General features: G+C 43.1%; 1 protein-coding gene across 1 annotated transcript in view; it reads left to right on the forward strand.

Annotated features, from left to right (window-relative positions):
• LOC137867561 (zinc finger matrin-type protein 4-like) overlaps window positions 1-18,006 on the forward strand; it is a 134,506-nt gene that overhangs the window by 100,837 nt on the left and 15,663 nt on the right. The window contains exon 6 of the mRNA XM_068704217.1: window positions 10,373-10,469. Within this exon, the coding sequence (XP_068560318.1) occupies window positions 10,373-10,469 (97 nt within the window). The remainder of the gene's footprint in view (window positions 1-10,372; window positions 10,470-18,006) is intronic.

The following is an 18,006-nucleotide window of genomic DNA, read 5'->3' on the forward strand; positions in this document are numbered from 1 at the left end:
AAAAGAGCGCGGTTGAAAGTAACATTACTGACTAACGACTCAAGTCACTACGAGTCACTCATGACTCACATGACAAAAAGTAAAAGTTTACAGCAGCGGTCTCTTGGACGTACGTCATGCACCTCATATCCTACCTTCCCTGTGAGGAGTATGTCCCTCTTTATACTACACCAGATGCTCTGACAGCCTAATAATTACACAGTTGGGTTTTACATTGGAGTTAGTTCAAAGCCTGGTGCTTTGGTTTTAGGTGCCATGGGGCTCTGATCAATCTAGGGACAGAGACCCGGATTCACTCGCTTAATGCCTTAATAGAGTGATATAATTTCCTGCCAATCTCATTGACTATGAAATTAAGATGATGCAAATTCAAATTTAACAGAGAAGCAAAGAGAGCTGAGAAATAACACTTACGTTTGAGCAGTCAGCTGGCTCAAGTCATCAGCCTAATGTGCAATATGATCATGATATATTCAAGCAAAGTTTATGGAGTTTAGCATGATTAATTCTAAGCCAAGACCGCGTGATTAATCTAGAGAAGTGCCACTGTGCAGCAATGTTGTGAAAATGTCCTAGTAAATGTTGAATTTCAGTTATAATATATCATTTAACTCATTTTATTAATGAGATACTGGTCAATAAAGCACAGATATGTTCTTCACAAACGGATTTTCCATCCCAGTTGCCAGAAAAAATGTTGACATTGTACATTTCTGCAAACCACGGGATGTGTCGCATCACGCTCGCAGAAACGCACAATGCCACATGGTTAACATTGGGAAACGAGTGGTTGTATAGGCAACAAAATAATTTGGTTAAGGTCCGCGAAAACATCATGGTTTGTGTTAAAATAAGAACTTAACGTAAGGTTAACACCATAAGCAGCGTAAAAGAAAATAACCGCCCCGAAGACTTTCTTACATACCGTTACGTAACAAGTGCAGCAATGTTACATAATGAGCATAAAGTTGATGTTTACTTTTTGTTTTACATTGGACTCGAACTGTGATCTCCTGGGTGAAAGTTTAGTGTTTGTTTGCCTCATCCAAGCATAACTTCTTAGTTTTCATCTGTGGGGAAAGACAGGACGCATTCTAATCAGAAGATCACTGGTTCGATACTCTGCTGCTCCAGTCCACAGTCGTACTGTCCTTGGGTAGTGGGCATTAGTTTATACCCTGGTGGGCAGTGGGCATTAGTTTATACCCTGGTGGGTAGTGGGCATTAGTTTATACCCTGGTGGGCAGTGGGCATTAGTTTATATCCTGGTGGGTAGTGGGCATTAGTTTATACCCTGGTGGGTAGTGGGCATTAGTTTATACCCTGGTGGGCAGTGGGCATTAGTTTATACCCTGGTGGGCAGTGGGCATTAGTTTATACCCTGGTGGGCAGTGGGCATTAGTTTATATCCTGGTGGGTAGTGGGCATTAATTTATACCCTGGTGGGCAGTGGGCATTAGTTTATATCCTGGTGGGTAGTGGGCATTAGTTTATACCCTGGTGGGTAGTGGGCATTAGTTTATATCCTGGTGGGTAGTGGGCATTAGTTTATACCCTGGTGGGCAGTGGGCATTAGTTTATACCCTGGTGGGCAGTGGGCATTAGTTTATACCCTGGTGGGCAGTGGGCATTAGTTTATATCCTGGTGGGTAGTGGGCATTAATTTATACCCTGGTGGGCAGTGGGCATTAGTTTATATCCTGGTGGGTAGTGGGCATTAGTTTATACCCTGGTGGGTAGTGGGCATTAGTTTATATCCTGGTGGGTAGTGGGCATTAGTTTATACCCTGGTGGGCAGTGGGCATTAGTTTATACCCTGGTGGGTAGTGGGCATTAGTTTATATCCTGGTGGGTAGTGGGCATTAGTTTATACCCTGGTGGGTAGTGGGCATTAGTTTATATCCTGGTGGGTAGTGGGCATTAGTTTATACCCTGGTGGGCAGTGGGCATTAGTTTATACCCTGGTGGGTAGTGGGCATTAGTTTATATCCTGGTGGGTAGTGGGCATTAGTTTATACCCTGGTGGGTAGTGGGCATTAGTTTATATCCTGGTGGGTAGTGGGCATTAGTTTATACCCTGGTGGGTAGTGGGCATTAGTTTATATCCTGGTGGGTAGTGGGCATTAGTTTATACCCTGGTGGGTAGTGGGCATTAGTTTATATCCTGGTGGGTAGTGGGCATTAGTTTATATCCTGGTAGGCAGTGGGCATTAGTTTATACCCTGGTGGGTAGTGGGCATTAGTTTATACCCTGGTGGGTAGTGGGCATTAGTTTATACCCTGGTGGGTAGTGGGCATTAGTTTATACCCTGGTGGGCAGTGGGCATTAGTTTATATCCTGGTGGGCAGTGGGCATTAGTTTATACCCTGGTGGGCAGTGGGCATTAGTTTATACCCTGGTGGGCAGTGGGCATTAGTTTATATCCTGGTGGGTAGTGGGCATTAATTTATACCCTGGTGGGCAGTGGGCATTAGTTTATATCCTGGTGGGTAGTGGGCATTAGTTTATACCCTGGTGGGTAGTGGGCATTAGTTTATATCCTGGTGGGTAGTGGGCATTAGTTTATACCCTGGTGGGCAGTGGGCATTAGTTTATACCCTGGTGGGTAGTGGGCATTAGTTTATATCCTGGTGGGTAGTGGGCATTAGTTTATACCCTGGTGGGTAGTGGGCATTAGTTTATATCCTGGTGGGTAGTGGGCATTAGTTTATACCCTGGTGGGCAGTGGGCATTAGTTTATACCCTGGTGGGTAGTGGGCATTAGTTTATATCCTGGTGGGTAGTGGGCATTAGTTTATACCCTGGTGGGTAGTGGGCATTAGTTTATATCCTGGTGGGTAGTGGGCATTAGTTTATACCCTGGTGGGTAGTGGGCATTAGTTTATATCCTGGTGGGTAGTGGGCATTAGTTTATACCCTGGTGGGTAGTGGGCATTAGTTTATATCCTGGTGGGTAGTGGGCATTAGTTTATATCCTGGTAGGCAGTGGGCATTAGTTTATACCCTGGTGGGTAGTGGGCATTAGTTTATACCCTGGTGGGTAGTGGGCATTAGTTTATACCCTGGTGGGTAGTGGGCATTAGTTTATACCCTGGTGGGCAGTGGGCATTAGTTTATATCCTGGTGGGTAGTGGGCATTAATTTATACCCTGGTGGGCAGTGGGCATTAGTTTATACCCTGGTGGGTAGTGGGCATTAGTTTATATCCTGGTGGGTAGTGGGCATTAGTTTATACCCTGGTGGGCAGTGGGCATTAGTTTATACCCTGGTGAGTAGTGGGCATTAGTTTATATCCTGGTGGGTAGTGGGCATTAGTTTATACCCTGGTGGGTAGTGGGCATTAGTTTATATCCTGGTGGGTAGTGGGCATTAGTTTATATCCTGGTGGGTAGTGGGCATTAGTTTATACCCTGGTGGGCAGTGGGCATTAGTTTATACCCTGGTGGGTAGTGGGCATTAGTTTATATCCTGGTGGGTAGTGGGCATTAGTTTATACCCTGGTGGGTAGTGGGCATTAGTTTATATCCTGGTGGGTAGTGGGCATTAGTTTATACCCTGGTGGGTAGTGGGCATTAGTTTATATCCTGGTGGGTAGTGGGCATTAGTTTATACCCTGGTGGGTAGTGGGCATTAGTTTATATCCTGGTGGGTAGTGGGCATTAGTTTATATCCTGGTAGGCAGTGGGCATTAGTTTATACCCTGGTGGGTAGTGGGCATTAGTTTATACCCTGGTGGGTAGTGGGCATTAGTTTATATCCTGGTGGGTAGTGGGCATTAGTTTATACCCTGGTGGGCAGTGGGCATTAGTTTATACCCTGGTGGGTAGTGGGCATTAGTTTATATCCTGGTGGGTAGTGGGCATTAGTTTATACCCTGGTGGGTAGTGGGCATTAGTTTATATCCTGGTGGGTAGTGGGCATTAGTTTATACCCTGGTGGGTAGTGGGCATTAGTTTATATCCTGGTGGGTAGTGGGCATTAGTTTATACCCTGGTGGGTAGTGGGCATTAGTTTATATCCTGGTGGGTAGTGGGCATTAGTTTATATCCTGGTAGGCAGTGGGCATTAGTTTATACCCTGGTGGGTAGTGGGCATTAGTTTATACCCTGGTGGGTAGTGGGCATTAGTTTATACCCTGGTGGGTAGTGGGCATTAGTTTATACCCTGGTGGGCAGTGGGCATTAGTTTATATCCTGGTGGGTAGTGGGCATTAATTTATACCCTGGTGGGCAGTGGGCATTAGTTTATACCCTGGTGGGTAGTGGGCATTAGTTTATATCCTGGTGGGTAGTGGGCATTAGTTTATACCCTGGTGGGCAGTGGGCATTAGTTTATACCCTGGTGGGTAGTGGGCATTAGTTTATATCCTGGTGGGTAGTGGGCATTAGTTTATACCCTGGTGGGTAGTGGGCATTAGTTTATATCCTGGTGGGTAGTGGGCATTAGTTTATACCCTGGTGGGCAGTGGGCATTAGTTTATACCCTGGTGGGTAGTGGGCATTAGTTTATATCCTGGTGGGTAGTGGGCATTAGTTTATACCCTGGTGGGTAGTGGGCATTAGTTTATATCCTGGTGGGTAGTGGGCATTAGTTTATACCCTGGTGGGTAGTGGGCATTAGTTTATATCCTGGTGGGTAGTGGGCATTAGTTTATACCCTGGTGGGTAGTGGGCATTAGTTTATATCCTGGTGGGTAGTGGGCATTAGTTTATATCCTGGTAGGCAGTGGGCATTAGTTTATACCCTGGTGGGTAGTGGGCATTAGTTTATACCCTGGTGGGTAGTGGGCATTAGTTTATATCCTGGTGGGTAGTGGGCATTAGTTTATACCCTGGTGGGCAGTGGGCATTAGTTTATACCCTGGTGGGTAGTGGGCATTAGTTTATACCCTGGTGGGTAGTGGGCATTAGTTTATACCCTGGTGGGCAGTGGGCATTAGTTTATACCCTGGTGGGTAGTGGGCATTAGTTTATACCCTGGTGGGCAGTGGGCAGTAGTTTATACCCTGGTGGGTAGTGGGCATTAGTTTATATCCTGGTGGGCAGTGGGCATTAGTTTATACCCTGGTGGGCAGTGGGCATTAGTTTATATCCTGGTGGGTAGTGGGCATTAGTTTATACCCTGGTGGGTAGTGGGCATTAGTTTATATCCTGGTGGGTAGTGGGCATTAGTTTATATCCTGGTAGGCAGTGGGCATTAGTTTATACCCTGGTGGGTAGTGGGCATTAGTTTATACCCTGGTGGGTAGTGGGCATTAGTTTATATCCTGGTGGGTAGTGGGCATTAGTTTATACCCTGGTGGGCAGTGGGCATTAGTTTATACCCTGGTGGGTAGTGGGCATTAGTTTATACCCTGGTGGGTAGTGGGCATTAGTTTATACCCTGGTGGGCAGTGGGCATTAGTTTATATCCTGGTGGGTAGTGGGCATTAGTTTATATCCTGGTGGGTAGTGGGCATTAGTTTATACCCTGGTGGGTAGTGGGCATTAGTTTATATCCTGGTGGGTAGTGGGCATTAGTTTATACCCTGGTGGGCAGTGGGCATTAGTTTATACCCTGGTGGGTAGTGGGCATTAGTTTATACCCTGGTGGGCAGTGGGCATTAGTTTATACCCTGGTGGGTAGTGGGCATTAGTTTATACCCTGGTGGGCAGTGGGCATTAGTTTATATCCTGGTGGGTAGTGGGCATTAGTTTATATCCTGGTGGGTAGTGGGCATTAGTTTATACCCTGGTGGGTAGTGGGCATTAGTTTATATCCTGGTGGGTAGTGGGCATTAGTTTATATCCTGGTGGGTAGTGGGCATTAGTTTATACCCTGGTGGGCAGTGGGCATTAGTTTATACCCTGGTGGGTAGTGGGCATTAGTTTATATCCTGGTGGGTAGTGGGCATTAGTTTATACCCTGGTGGGTAGTGGGCATTAGTTTATATCCTGGTGGGTAGTGGGCATTAGTTTATACCCTGGTGGGCAGTGGGCAACTTGCGCCAACTTGCACGGCAGCCTCTGCCCTCAGTTTATGAATGTGTTTGTGAAAGGGTGAATGTTGACATGATATGTACAGCGCTACGAGTGGTCAGAAAACTAGAAATGCGCTTTATACCACATATAAGTTGAATAGCTTTAAATGTGACAACAATGAACAAAACGCTTGAAAGCTTTCAGTTCTATACATGTGGTGACCACTAAACAGAAACAATCTATGAAACCTTGATTGTTTAGGTTAAAGTTTTGAATGAATTGCAGAATCAGTGATTATTTTACTTTTGTACAGTAGGGATGACTGACAGATTTCAGCTGTCTGGACTCTATCAGTCATGTTCTCATAGATCTTTCTCATTATATTGGTCACTCTGTTTCTTTTGATTCCTTGTGTAGCTGCCAAAGGAAGACTGTAGAATGTGATCCAGCCTATCAAACACCGCAACAAACCAATTGTGTTTTACCAGACTCCATCATCGCTGTTAATGCATTTCTGGCAGATGTGATCTAACACATTGTCTCCCTCTTTTTCCTCTCCTCTGCTTTCCAGCTCTTCTGTCTATAGAGCCCTTTAGTTGCAGTTCTCAAGCTGTTGCTCTTGGCTGTGTTATATTTGCCACTCCCCTTGATCCTAAAATATCTATTAATAATGTAATAGCTGGCCGATCAAGGTCCTCTTCAAAAGGAAACAAAGGGCAAAGTCTGTGCCCGCGTACACTAACTCGTTCAATTTAAACACTAGATTGGACCAGCAGAAGGCCAGGCATTTGTTTGCAGCTAATGCCTGTTCCCAACAAGATATTACATCTCTACCCACTGCCCATTTCCTAACGTCGTCCAATTTCAGAGACCAATCTTATCTGTGATTTGGTGAGCATGCCTGTTTTATCGCTTCAAGGGGTTGAAAACACTTTTGACTGATGATTTCATTCTGAAAGTCCATTTTACAAAGCAATTCATTACATGTCCCATAGTTGCAACTTACAAACCGATTTGTTCTCGTGCGGATTCAGATTTAGCATATGGTCTTTCAGCCTGGGCGCCCCGCTGCAATCGGAGAGGGAATAAGCTAAACTTGCACCATCTGAGTGGGACAGATGGCTGCTGGTTAATTTAGCATGAACCCCGGACCTACACCACCTTTTCCTTGCTCATAAACAGTCCACACAGACAACTACACTGCCGATCAGTCGTATTGCCGCCACGTTCCCTCCCAGTAGGCTCAGGCAATAGGTCTCAATTAGCGGAGAGACAACCGGAGATTTACAACAGAGCTAAAAGACATAACTCAACTCAGCGCCCCCAATCTGTGACTTATTGTTGAGTCAATGGAGAGTTTAGTGTGCCAGATATAGACTAGCTTGCAATTACCATGCTCAATGCTCTATGAGCATTCAATGAGATTGGATTCTGGTTTATTATTTTCCATCGGAGCTTGTTTGTGGTAAACGCATTGCATTCAAAAGTTAAAATTACTCTCCGGTAAACAATTCACCTTATTTACGTAACTTAAGTTACTTATTTTTTGCCAAACCATGTTTTGATGACCAAGTAGTTTTGTTGCAATTCACAACGTAACCATGTGTTTTAAACTGCCACTGTAATCAAGGAGAAAATATGTTTCCCTCAAAAACATAATTGAGAATGCAGTTTAGTTGCATGGGAAAGGGAATTTTTAGGAGAAAGCGTTGTTCATCAATACAGTGAAGTGCCATTAACAAATGCATTTAAAATAGATGAATCATTTTGATAGGCTAAGATATTTCAGCTTCGTTAGTGCTGCAAATCACTATTTTTTAAGCATTCAAGTAGTGGATCCTATTAACTTGCCTGCCATGAAAATATGCTTTTAAAAGTGTATCACATATCAGTATATTTTTTTCAAAACTGATGTAAGGAGACTCGCAGCAGCTCACTGTTTTTGAGAAGAGTTGGTTTTAGCGCTACAAGGCTGTGTGACGTCCTAAGTTAGCCAGTTAAGCTACTTTTAGCCATAGATGTTTAGTGAGTACATCCACAGGTTTGCACTCAGAAAAGTCAGTTTTGCTGAGATGAGCAGATTCGAATTACATTTACTGAAATTCCTTATGAATCTTTCATGCTTTAGTAGTTCAGCCATGGGCTACTTTCTTTTCTACTGGTACTTTCAATACACGGCGTTCAGAGCAGCAAACAACTGTTTTGTCTATTTACAGCGGAGTAATGTCTACCTGGGCAGAGAATAAAGTCACTCTCCCCATATGCATGTTGTTATCCAAGCTTATCCTTGCTTTGTTGACATAGCAGGGCCGACCCTGCTTTTTAGTGCATGTTCATGCACGCCCCACTGGCTAAGTCATGGACTGTCGCCCTGCGCTGCTCTCACATGGCGATTACCGGTGATAACACCGTCTGCAAATAAATGAGACTGCAGGGCACATTTCTCTTCTTCTGCATCCTCTCCTGAGCTGCTGCTTTTTTCTCAGCTAAGACACAACTTAACCAAGACAAACGATTCTCCAGTGACTGGCAATGCCTCCGAAAGCAGGAGGTAGAGGTGATCGAGGGGAAGCACTACGGGGGCCTGAAGTCTCCCCGTGCTTCATCGCTCATGCCGAGCTCAGCCATGTGGGACGAGCCGCAGGTGGCTGGCAGTGATGGATAACGGGCCTGCTGTATAATCTTTCACCTTTTCAAAAATTATTTGAGAAGCAAGCTGTCAAAGAGCCACTGCAGAGCAGACTCTCGCTGCCTGCATCGGAACCTTAATGTCAGCTCATGACTGCGTCTGGGGACGACCGTGCAAAATTTAAATCTCAGCCCTGGTGGCGGCAGACTGACAGAGTGGTTATTGTGCAGCTTATCAGGGGCAACATGAAAGGGAGAGATTTACTTCTCCCTCTGTGGGGAATATTGCCCTCCTTCAAAATGTTAAAAGAAAATAGCTGACATAAATATCTGAGAAAAAGGTTGTTAGAAAACGGAAAAGTCACGGAAAAATCACCTGCCACTACCTTGAAAGAAGACAATAACTACGCTTATTCCATGGTGGGTCGGTTTTCAGAGTAAACGATCATTCATATGGAAATGTGATTCAATGAGTGCAGCGTGACATTTACATTCTCTTGGCCTTCTGCTCTGAGGCATATTTATGAAGGAGTTAACTCAATTGTTAGAGCGAGGCAATCAAGACCGGCGTTTTTCACACCACAATAAGATTAATACAACATGAAAGCGATTACGCAGGGTGCTCATTATCTGCAGCAACAGGGCGCTGACTCAATACATCCACTATCACAGACAGTGAGGACGTTGCTGATAAACGATCTAAAGTAAAATAGATAACTCATTGAATTGTGTTGATCCCAAATAAATCATCAGAAACCTCAATGTCTCATGGCCTGAGTTGCATTAATTCCCGTAACCTTTTGACATTAAAGTAATAATCTATAAGACTGTTTAGTCTCTATCTACCACCAAATGAGTTAAGACTATGGTGATTTAGCCTATTGCTCACTGAAGAAAGCCCTTACATTTGCAGTATTACAATCTGGGTGTCTGTGGCAACCTTCCCGGGAATAATCACAAGTGGCACTCTCCGGGAAGATCCAAAAACACACCTGCAATTACCACTTGTAGGTGCCACCAAGACCCTAGTATGAAACAGAGCTCTTCAAGATCCTACCTTTAAATGACGCTGAAGTAAAGGAATAAGGGTTAGGGTTAAAAAAAAAGGCCTGACGAAATTCCCCATTTCTTCTACACTGGTATAGAATTGGTATAATTAAATACATTTTTACTTTTCAAACTTTTCCTACTGCTTCACCTTTTCTTAAATTGTTAAGCCAAGAAATCAGGGTTGTGTCAGCTTTTCAGCATTAACCATTTACACCTCACTTTCTGAAGAAATTGCCTTTTCTAGTTTTAAAATACTCCTTCTCTATCTAGATCGAGTGGTCACCTGACCCATCCATCCACCCTGACCTCTTCCTGACGCACGCTTCTGAGGACGATGATTAGAAACATATTTATTTACATTAAAAACATACGTAATTCAGAAGGAAAATGTTGGAAAACAGGATATTCATTTTCACTATTTTTGCTTAAAATCCAAGAACTGTGGCACAACTTCAGCTGGATTGACAAACAATATGTACAAATGATGTATATAAATATTTCTTTGTATGAAAATACAAAAATGTTAGCATAAGTGTCTGAAGTACTACCTTTCAGATTACGCTGTGAAATGCATTTCCCTGTGATCTATCAGCTATGGTCATTTTGCAACGAGGAAATGTTTTTGCAGGAAGTTTGTCTTGTTTCACTGCATGCCAGAGGCAAAATGAAAATCACAACATTATAAAATCCTATGAAAATTTGGGTTTAAAAATGTGTTTCTGTTTGATTCCAGGTCTGAAACGGAGCTATACCTGTGAAGTCTGCAGCGTCACACTGAACTCGGTGGCACAGTACCATGCACATCTGCAGGGCTCAAAGCACCAAAACAAGTGAGTAGATGACGCTACTGGTCTCTGCAACACAGCTCATTTCTACATGTAACTAGTAATGCTGCATTGCTCAATGCTTAATGCTACACCTCAAACATGTTCTTTGCTTTGCTTCGATCTGTGTCTCCACTGCTCCTCAAGTTGGACTTTGCAATCCAGATACAATTTATGACACATTCAATGCATAAATGAAGAAAGTATTGAAGAAAGCTGCATTGCTGAGACAGACTTTCCAGCTGGGCCCATTTTGCTAAGGTCTTTCTGTGTTCTTTTATTTCCATTAAGGCAGAAAAGGAACTTTCATTTTTGGTTGATTATTGTTCTCCCTGTGGACAAAAGTGGTAGTGTTTCCGAGCACTAGAGTCCATTTAGAAAACCTCTCATTTTACCGCAGCAGAGTCTGAGTTCCCAGCTCAGTCCTAGTTCTGGTTGTCCCGTTCCTCCCTTCTCTCTAGCTGACAATGGGCCTCCGGCAGCGTAGTGTCACCTGCAGATTAGAGAAGTGAGGCTCTGCTCCTGGCCAGAGGAAGAGACTTAGCAGGTCGAAGGCAGCAGCAAAGCCGAATCTCGGTCTGTCCTTGGTGGTCTGGTCGCTGCCAGAGGCCCCGCTGGGGTGTGAGCAGAAAGACTCTGCATGATTTCTTCGGACTGTGTTTAGAATCTGACCCACTGGCCGATTACAAGTATTAACAATAATTATATAGAAATATCAAATCATCTCACTGATGGTCATGTTTACTTTTGTGGATCATATAGAGCTATCAATATTTAATTGAGACTGTTTTATAACCAGTTAAAAGTTCCTTACAGAAAGTTAAAGTTTCACAACATTACATGAGCCTTTTCCTGCTTTTACACTGTAGCTAACTTTTGCTTGCGGTGCCTGCAGGAGTGAATCTCAAGCTGAGAATCAATAAGATTTTACGGTATAGTCACAACAAACAGGCAAACTGCTGGAGCTCACTCTGCAGCACACGTCGTCTAATAAGCAGCTATAAAACAAAAGCTCATTTAAAATCAGCTGCACGCAGCTAATTCCCTGCTCGTCACAACGCGTGTCTGAAATGAATACTGGGGATGAAGCTTTTGATAGTTCATGCACCATTAAGTAAATCTACAAGCCTTCCCAAACAATTGGTACTAACATGAACACTGGTGTGTTTTTAATTTAGAATACACATCCTAAAAAGAGGTTGCTGTTTATTTAGAATTTATAATCTTCACACCTGGCAGCAAAGTACCCTCTTATATACTGTATATATATATATATATATATATATATATATATATATATATATATATATATATATTTACTGGGAAAATATTCATGTCATGCAGCCTTAGTATCATCATATTGTAGTACTTTTCAAAAAGAACAAAATATATTTTGATATATAATTGTTGGGAGCAAAAAGGAGCATGTTTGAGTTATCAGCGTATAAGAAAACTAAATTATTGACATCAATAGAATTATTAATGTCAGTAAGATTATTAACGATTATTAATAATAACGGGGCACCACCCTGCGAACAGGGACCAATAACCAAACTATAAACTAAGTCTCATAATTAGTATTCACTCACAGTGTCAATAGTCAAAGTACTATTACACATTCAGAGTGAAAGTGAAGGTTTAAGTTTGAGCAACAGACCACATATCCAGCTATCATCACAATACATGCACAGAGTAATCACAGACAGCTGCTCTTTAAAATATAACAGAGTTTATTAAGTTCCAATAATAATGATCTAATCAACTAATATCTAAAACTAACAACAAAACTATACATTCATGAGCACGCTATCTAAAATCAACAGACTATAGTAAGAGGAAGATTATGTGTATACGTGTGTGTGTGTGTGTGTGTGTGTGTGTGTGTGTGTGTGTGTGTGTGTGTGTGTGTGTATATGTGTGTGTGCATGCATGCATGTGTGTGTGGGGGGGGGGAGAGCACCGCTCAGACAACATATGATGTAATCTAAACGTAGCTACGTCACGTGAACTACACGTTGAAGATTGGCCAAACTACCAAAATGGAGTTTGCACATGACCACGCTCGCAAGACCAAAAAATTGCGCGAAACAATAGATATTGCTATCTGCATGTGTCTGAGCCGTTAGCTCACCCTGAGCTACATTGGCTTAACGCTATATGTGTGGGATAGTAAAAAGAGAGAAAGCAAACAAAACAAAATAAATCCTCCAAAAACAAAAGATCCTCCTCGCCGCGGTGGAGTTCGGAAGATTGTTCTCTCATCTACAAAAGCACGCTGACGGGCTTTGAGTCGCACAGCCGCGGTTCTGACCTCTGAACTGATGAGAAACAACTTCCGGCCTCACTAGCGGTGAATTATCTCAACACGATTTCAGTCGTATGAAATACACAGTAACTTCTACACAACACTTACGATCTTGATCGTTAATCTCGATTAATCGGGAGAGTGTTATTACGTAACACAAACAAGATAATAAACACAATGGCCTAACTCTGCCCAGACTCTTTGCCTTGAGTTGATTTCGTGGTGTGATCAATCGGTCCTCCGACGGCGCGGCTCCGTGCATTTCACAATAAATTCTTTCTGTAGCCGATAATTTCTTTGGCTCGTAACCGGCATGAATCGACTTGAGCAGAAAGGGAAGTCCTTCTCTTTCTCTGAAGAATCCGCTTCTTCACTTCTGCAGGAAAATTCTCCATTTCCTCTTCCAGGAAGCAAAACAAAAACAAAACAAACGAACAGTCCAGTAGATTCGTCCAGTGAATCAAAACTGTTTAAACCTAGGATTTTCTTTTAAACCACAGCAACGTTGCGTGCCTCCTTACATGCTAATTGAATCACATCGAGTTGTTCCTGTGCTAAAAGCACTTTCAGTAGATACAACAGGACAGCTAACTGTGTGGGGGTGGGCCCTGGGCAGTAGGTGTGAATTGATGGGGCTTACACGGTGCATGTCCTGGAATTAATCCCCCCTGCTGGCTGGTTTCTGGCTGCACACGTCCTTATGGAGGCTGGCACCGGGAGACGTGACACGCCGTTTGTCAGCCCTGTGCTTTAGTCCTGGCCGCTTCTGCCGCTTCGTTGGAGTCACTGGGATTCCAGGCAGACACACCTTGAGTGGCGCAGAGCTCTCTCAGAGAATCCAGAGCACCGCCTCCGCCCTAACCTGCTTGATTTCATCCACAAAGCCCACAAGAGTGCCTTGGGTCTATTCAAGTCATTTGTTCAAGGCTAGTTTACACAGACAGAATTATCTGCTTACAGAACACCAGAGAGCGGCTGTGGATAATATTTTATGTGTCTTTTATGTGCCTTTATCACAAAAAGACTGGAACCAGAATTACACAGATCCATTTACAGTCTATCTCAGGCCTAACAGGGATCATTCTTTGTTATTACTAAGCCAATAATGGCATGATTAACAATGTCTTAAAGGAATACTTCACCCCCTCATGGACCCTTAAACCCTGCCCTCATTTACCTCACTTCATCAAATATTCTCCTCCATTACTTTACTGTAGACTGCTATTTATGGAAGAAAGTAAAGATATTTGCAAGCTCTGATTGGTTGTTTCTTGATGACATGTGGTGGGCCGCTGTCGCATTCCAAAAGTTGAACTATTTTCACTATTTTATTGAGGCCCCTGGGATTTCTTGCGCACCGCGACAGCATGCCTTTTAAGAGTGCCTTACGTGCATCTACGTTGACAACAATGGATTTGATGGCATAAAAAAATGCAACATGTGAACGAACCCTTAGACTGCCAAGCTTGGGATTTTTCTCGCCTGGAAAATGGCTGATCTCGATGCTGCTATGCTATTTAGACATAACCAAATATGGCATAGTAGATAAAAAAAACACTGATCTGCATAATTTTCTTTTGTCACAGTCAGTCTTTCCAGTGATAAGACACACCGTGACATGAGGTCAGGGGGCATCAGTGTGATGTTTTTCTTAGCATGATTTCTAAATGCTTCCAAAGCATGTTACAATACATCAGTCCTGGGAGCCGCCCTGTAGCACCCTTTAACACTGGGGTGGCCAAACTATGGCCCGCAAGCCACCTGTGGCCCACTGCCCATTTTTAAATGGCTCTCTGTGAAGAATATGGCCTGAGCCTTTTTCTAATAACTTGTCCTGTATATACATTGCACAGCCTAGATCAAACAATAGATGTTGAATTTTGAAAATGGTAACTGGACTGTACTTGTATAGTGCTTTTCTAGTCTTCCGACCACTCAAAGAGCTTCAACACTCCTTGTCATCATTCACCCATTCACACCCATTCATACACTGATGACAGAGGCTACCATGCAAGGTGCCCCCTGCCCATCAGGACTACCTAACATTCACACACTGTAGGCACAGCGTGCTTAACTTGGGGTTAAGTGTCTTGCCCAAGGACACATGGACATGGACTAGCGGAGCCGGGGATCGAGCTGCCAGTCCTCTGACGACCCACTCTAACACTGATCCACCGTCGCCCACTATGAAGGGGTCACGTGGATGTACTACAAAACTGGAAACAAAGCCCCAAAACTGCATGGCTATACAGCTGTTCTTTGCTAAGATGAACTAAGGACAGAAGAAATTCAATTTTAACTCAGGAGGCTAACAAATTACCACTTCATGACAGGTGTACTAATGAGAAGTGTGATCGATACTCCTCTAACAAGCCAGCTACATGAGTACAACAACCCTGATGTATAAACCCTCCTGATTTGCTGCCGGCATTAAAAGCAGGGAACTCTAACCTAATTGACTTTCCTTAAGATTTAGTAGTTTGATTTGCCTTTTTCTCACAGATGTGTTCATTCCTCAGTTTCCAAACCTGAAGTGGAGAAAACCCAGAGTAGATTCTCTTTTTTGACTGTTAGAGCGTCACAGTAAGCCTGTCATGCTAAGACATAAATAGCCAAGCATCACAATTTGGTCCCTCGCCAAGGAGGGGAGGAGGAGCTCAGTGCTGAGTGCAGTAGAGAAGCCAAGAGATGTTCGGCTGGAGTGACTAGTCAATGTTAGCTAAGGGGAAAGGAGAAGGAACCCGTTTGACCTCCGTGTGACGGGAGCTGCTGGAGCTCTCTTGTGGCCTCTGGTTCCCTCCATTGACCATAAAGTAAACACTTAAGAGCAACCGCTCACGAATCAATGTTGGAATCTATGGCGTTCTATTCAAGTGTGGACCATTGCAGAGATTTGACCTCAAAGAAGTTGAGAATGAAAAGAAAAAATGCTATAGTACTGTGCAGTTATGGTTTCTATTATATCTAGTATACTTTAGATCGAATGTTTCCATAATATATAAATAGAATGAAAATTGGCATTGTCTTCCGAGGAAGTTTGTACAGATTAATAGTCTGTATATGTGTGTGTGTGTGTGTGTGTGTGTGTGTGTGTGTGTGTGTGTGTGTGTGTGTGTGTGTGTGTGTGTGTGTGTGTGTGTGTGTGTAATTTGTATCTATGAAATTCGGTAAGTGCTTCACAGAGAAACAGAACAACAAAAACAAAACAGACAAACAAATAAGTGTAAAATACATAAAGGCTTATAGAAATACACAAAGTGATAAAAGGGACAAAATAACATATTAGGTATTATAAGGTACAGAGGGATTTAAAGGACAATTCTTCTTCCTGGTCAAAACCTGGAGCCTACATTACCCACCATGCAACTTGACCAGTGACGGTGTAGTCGGAGATATGCTAGTAGCGGCTGATGTAGCCTGGAGCCTCTTGCCTCCAGCAGAGATGAGGAGGACTACTGAGGTCTGGTAGACTCCACAACCCCAGATTGTTTTCAGTAGAGAAATTGTTCTTTTTGAGTCACTTCTCAAATCCAAACATTATTACAAGGAAAGGGGAGATAATAACCAAAGTAAATTGAAGATGTTGAGAGTTTATTTTTTCATTAATTACTGATTGTTTCAGTGGCTTTGGGATGATGCTCCAAAAAACAAAAAGCAGCCAAGGCATCTCACATTTATGTAGAGGGTCGTGTCAGAAGAGATGGAAATAATGTGGAGGCCAGAATTGTCTTCTGCAAAATCTATTAATTCCTGATAGACTCCTTGAAGAACATTCAAGTTCACTTATAACATTGTCACTTGCCAAGGAAAAACAAATAAGACCATTCATTTATATTTCCAACCAAAATTTCCTGTAGTTTTTCACAAGCTGTTCCCTGGAACAGCTTGGACTGGAGATGTTTCTAGTCTGCTCGTTTTATAGAACCCTTTGGCTCAGCTGCGAGCCAGAAAGTTGACATCATGCTAACAAGATTCAGATTCAAGTCAATAACATTGCATACGGTTAACACAAAGCAAATATAATTTGACAGTATGTTAACAACAATACAAGCTAGCTATCCAGTCATGTCATTGTCCCCAGATAAAAGTCTATATTTTCACGAACTGTGATGCAGTGAGTAGTGTCGGCCGTGGCCTGAAGAGGGTGAGAGGACGGGATGTGAAAGACTAGCGCTTGTGTCAGCAAGTTCAGAAGGCAGTGTAACATTCTTCTTGCAGCTTGTGTGTTATAGTCGCCACCCTGTGGTCTTGAGAAGATAAAGCACTGAAGTACACTTATTGTTAATTCAACTAAATTAGATTAGATTGATTTAATATAGCCAGCGATGCTGGATATACCAATGTTACCACCAAACCCTTTTTCACTGACTTGCAGCACGTCTGGGACAGGGAGCCAAGCAATCAGCCCGCTCTGATCGGGCAAACGTTCCATACAGAATCTGGTTGAAACGGTTTATTGCTAAGTATGTTTGCATATACAAAGACTTTGGCTTGCTGATTGGTGCACACCCCCCAATCAGCAACCGTCTCCTTCCCAACGGACAGGCATTGCACTAGTTCGAACACAGACAACATATCTCCTCAGCCTTAGAGTACATCCATACTACTCTGTTTTCGTTTGGAAACGCATATGTTTTGCTCCGTTTACACTGAGCGTCCACACTACACCGGGGTTTTTGGGTTTAGAAACGATCCCGAAGCCGGATAACTTTGGAAACTCCGGGTAGCGTATTCATGTGGACGGACGGAAACGCATAAGTTTGGAAACGATGACGTAGACACCCGCGATCGACTACCAGGTTAATTTAACGCGGACAACTGATTACAGGCGTTGCTGAACTTGTTGTCTTTACTGGCAGCTGTTGTCCAGTTAAAGTCTGCATGTCTGCGGAGGAAACAGCTGTTATTGTAGCGATCAGTGAGCGGCGTGAGAGAGAGAGAGAGAGAGAGAGAGAGAGAGACCCGCAGCGCTGTAACTAACGTTAAGTCTGAAAAATAAAACTTATTAAACTTTCCACGAACTGTATCTGTTTGAGTTTATAGAGGAAGATTTGAGAGAAGATCTTAAGTATCAAACACGTACTTACGATCATTAAAGACTACATTATTACTCTGGTTGCTTAGTTACAAAATAATTGTAATAATTGTAACATCGTTTCCGATAATTTCGGAAACGATGGCTGAAACGCCGTGTGGACGGAGATCGTTTTCGTTTGAAAACTCTGTTTCCAAATGAAA

This window comes from Cebidichthys violaceus, unplaced genomic scaffold, assembly GCF_023349555.1.
Source record: "Cebidichthys violaceus isolate CVI_PGR_0920_01 unplaced genomic scaffold, fCebVio1.0.p SCAF_9, whole genome shotgun sequence".
Classification (NCBI taxonomy): Eukaryota; Metazoa; Chordata; class Actinopteri; order Perciformes; family Stichaeidae; genus Cebidichthys; species Cebidichthys violaceus.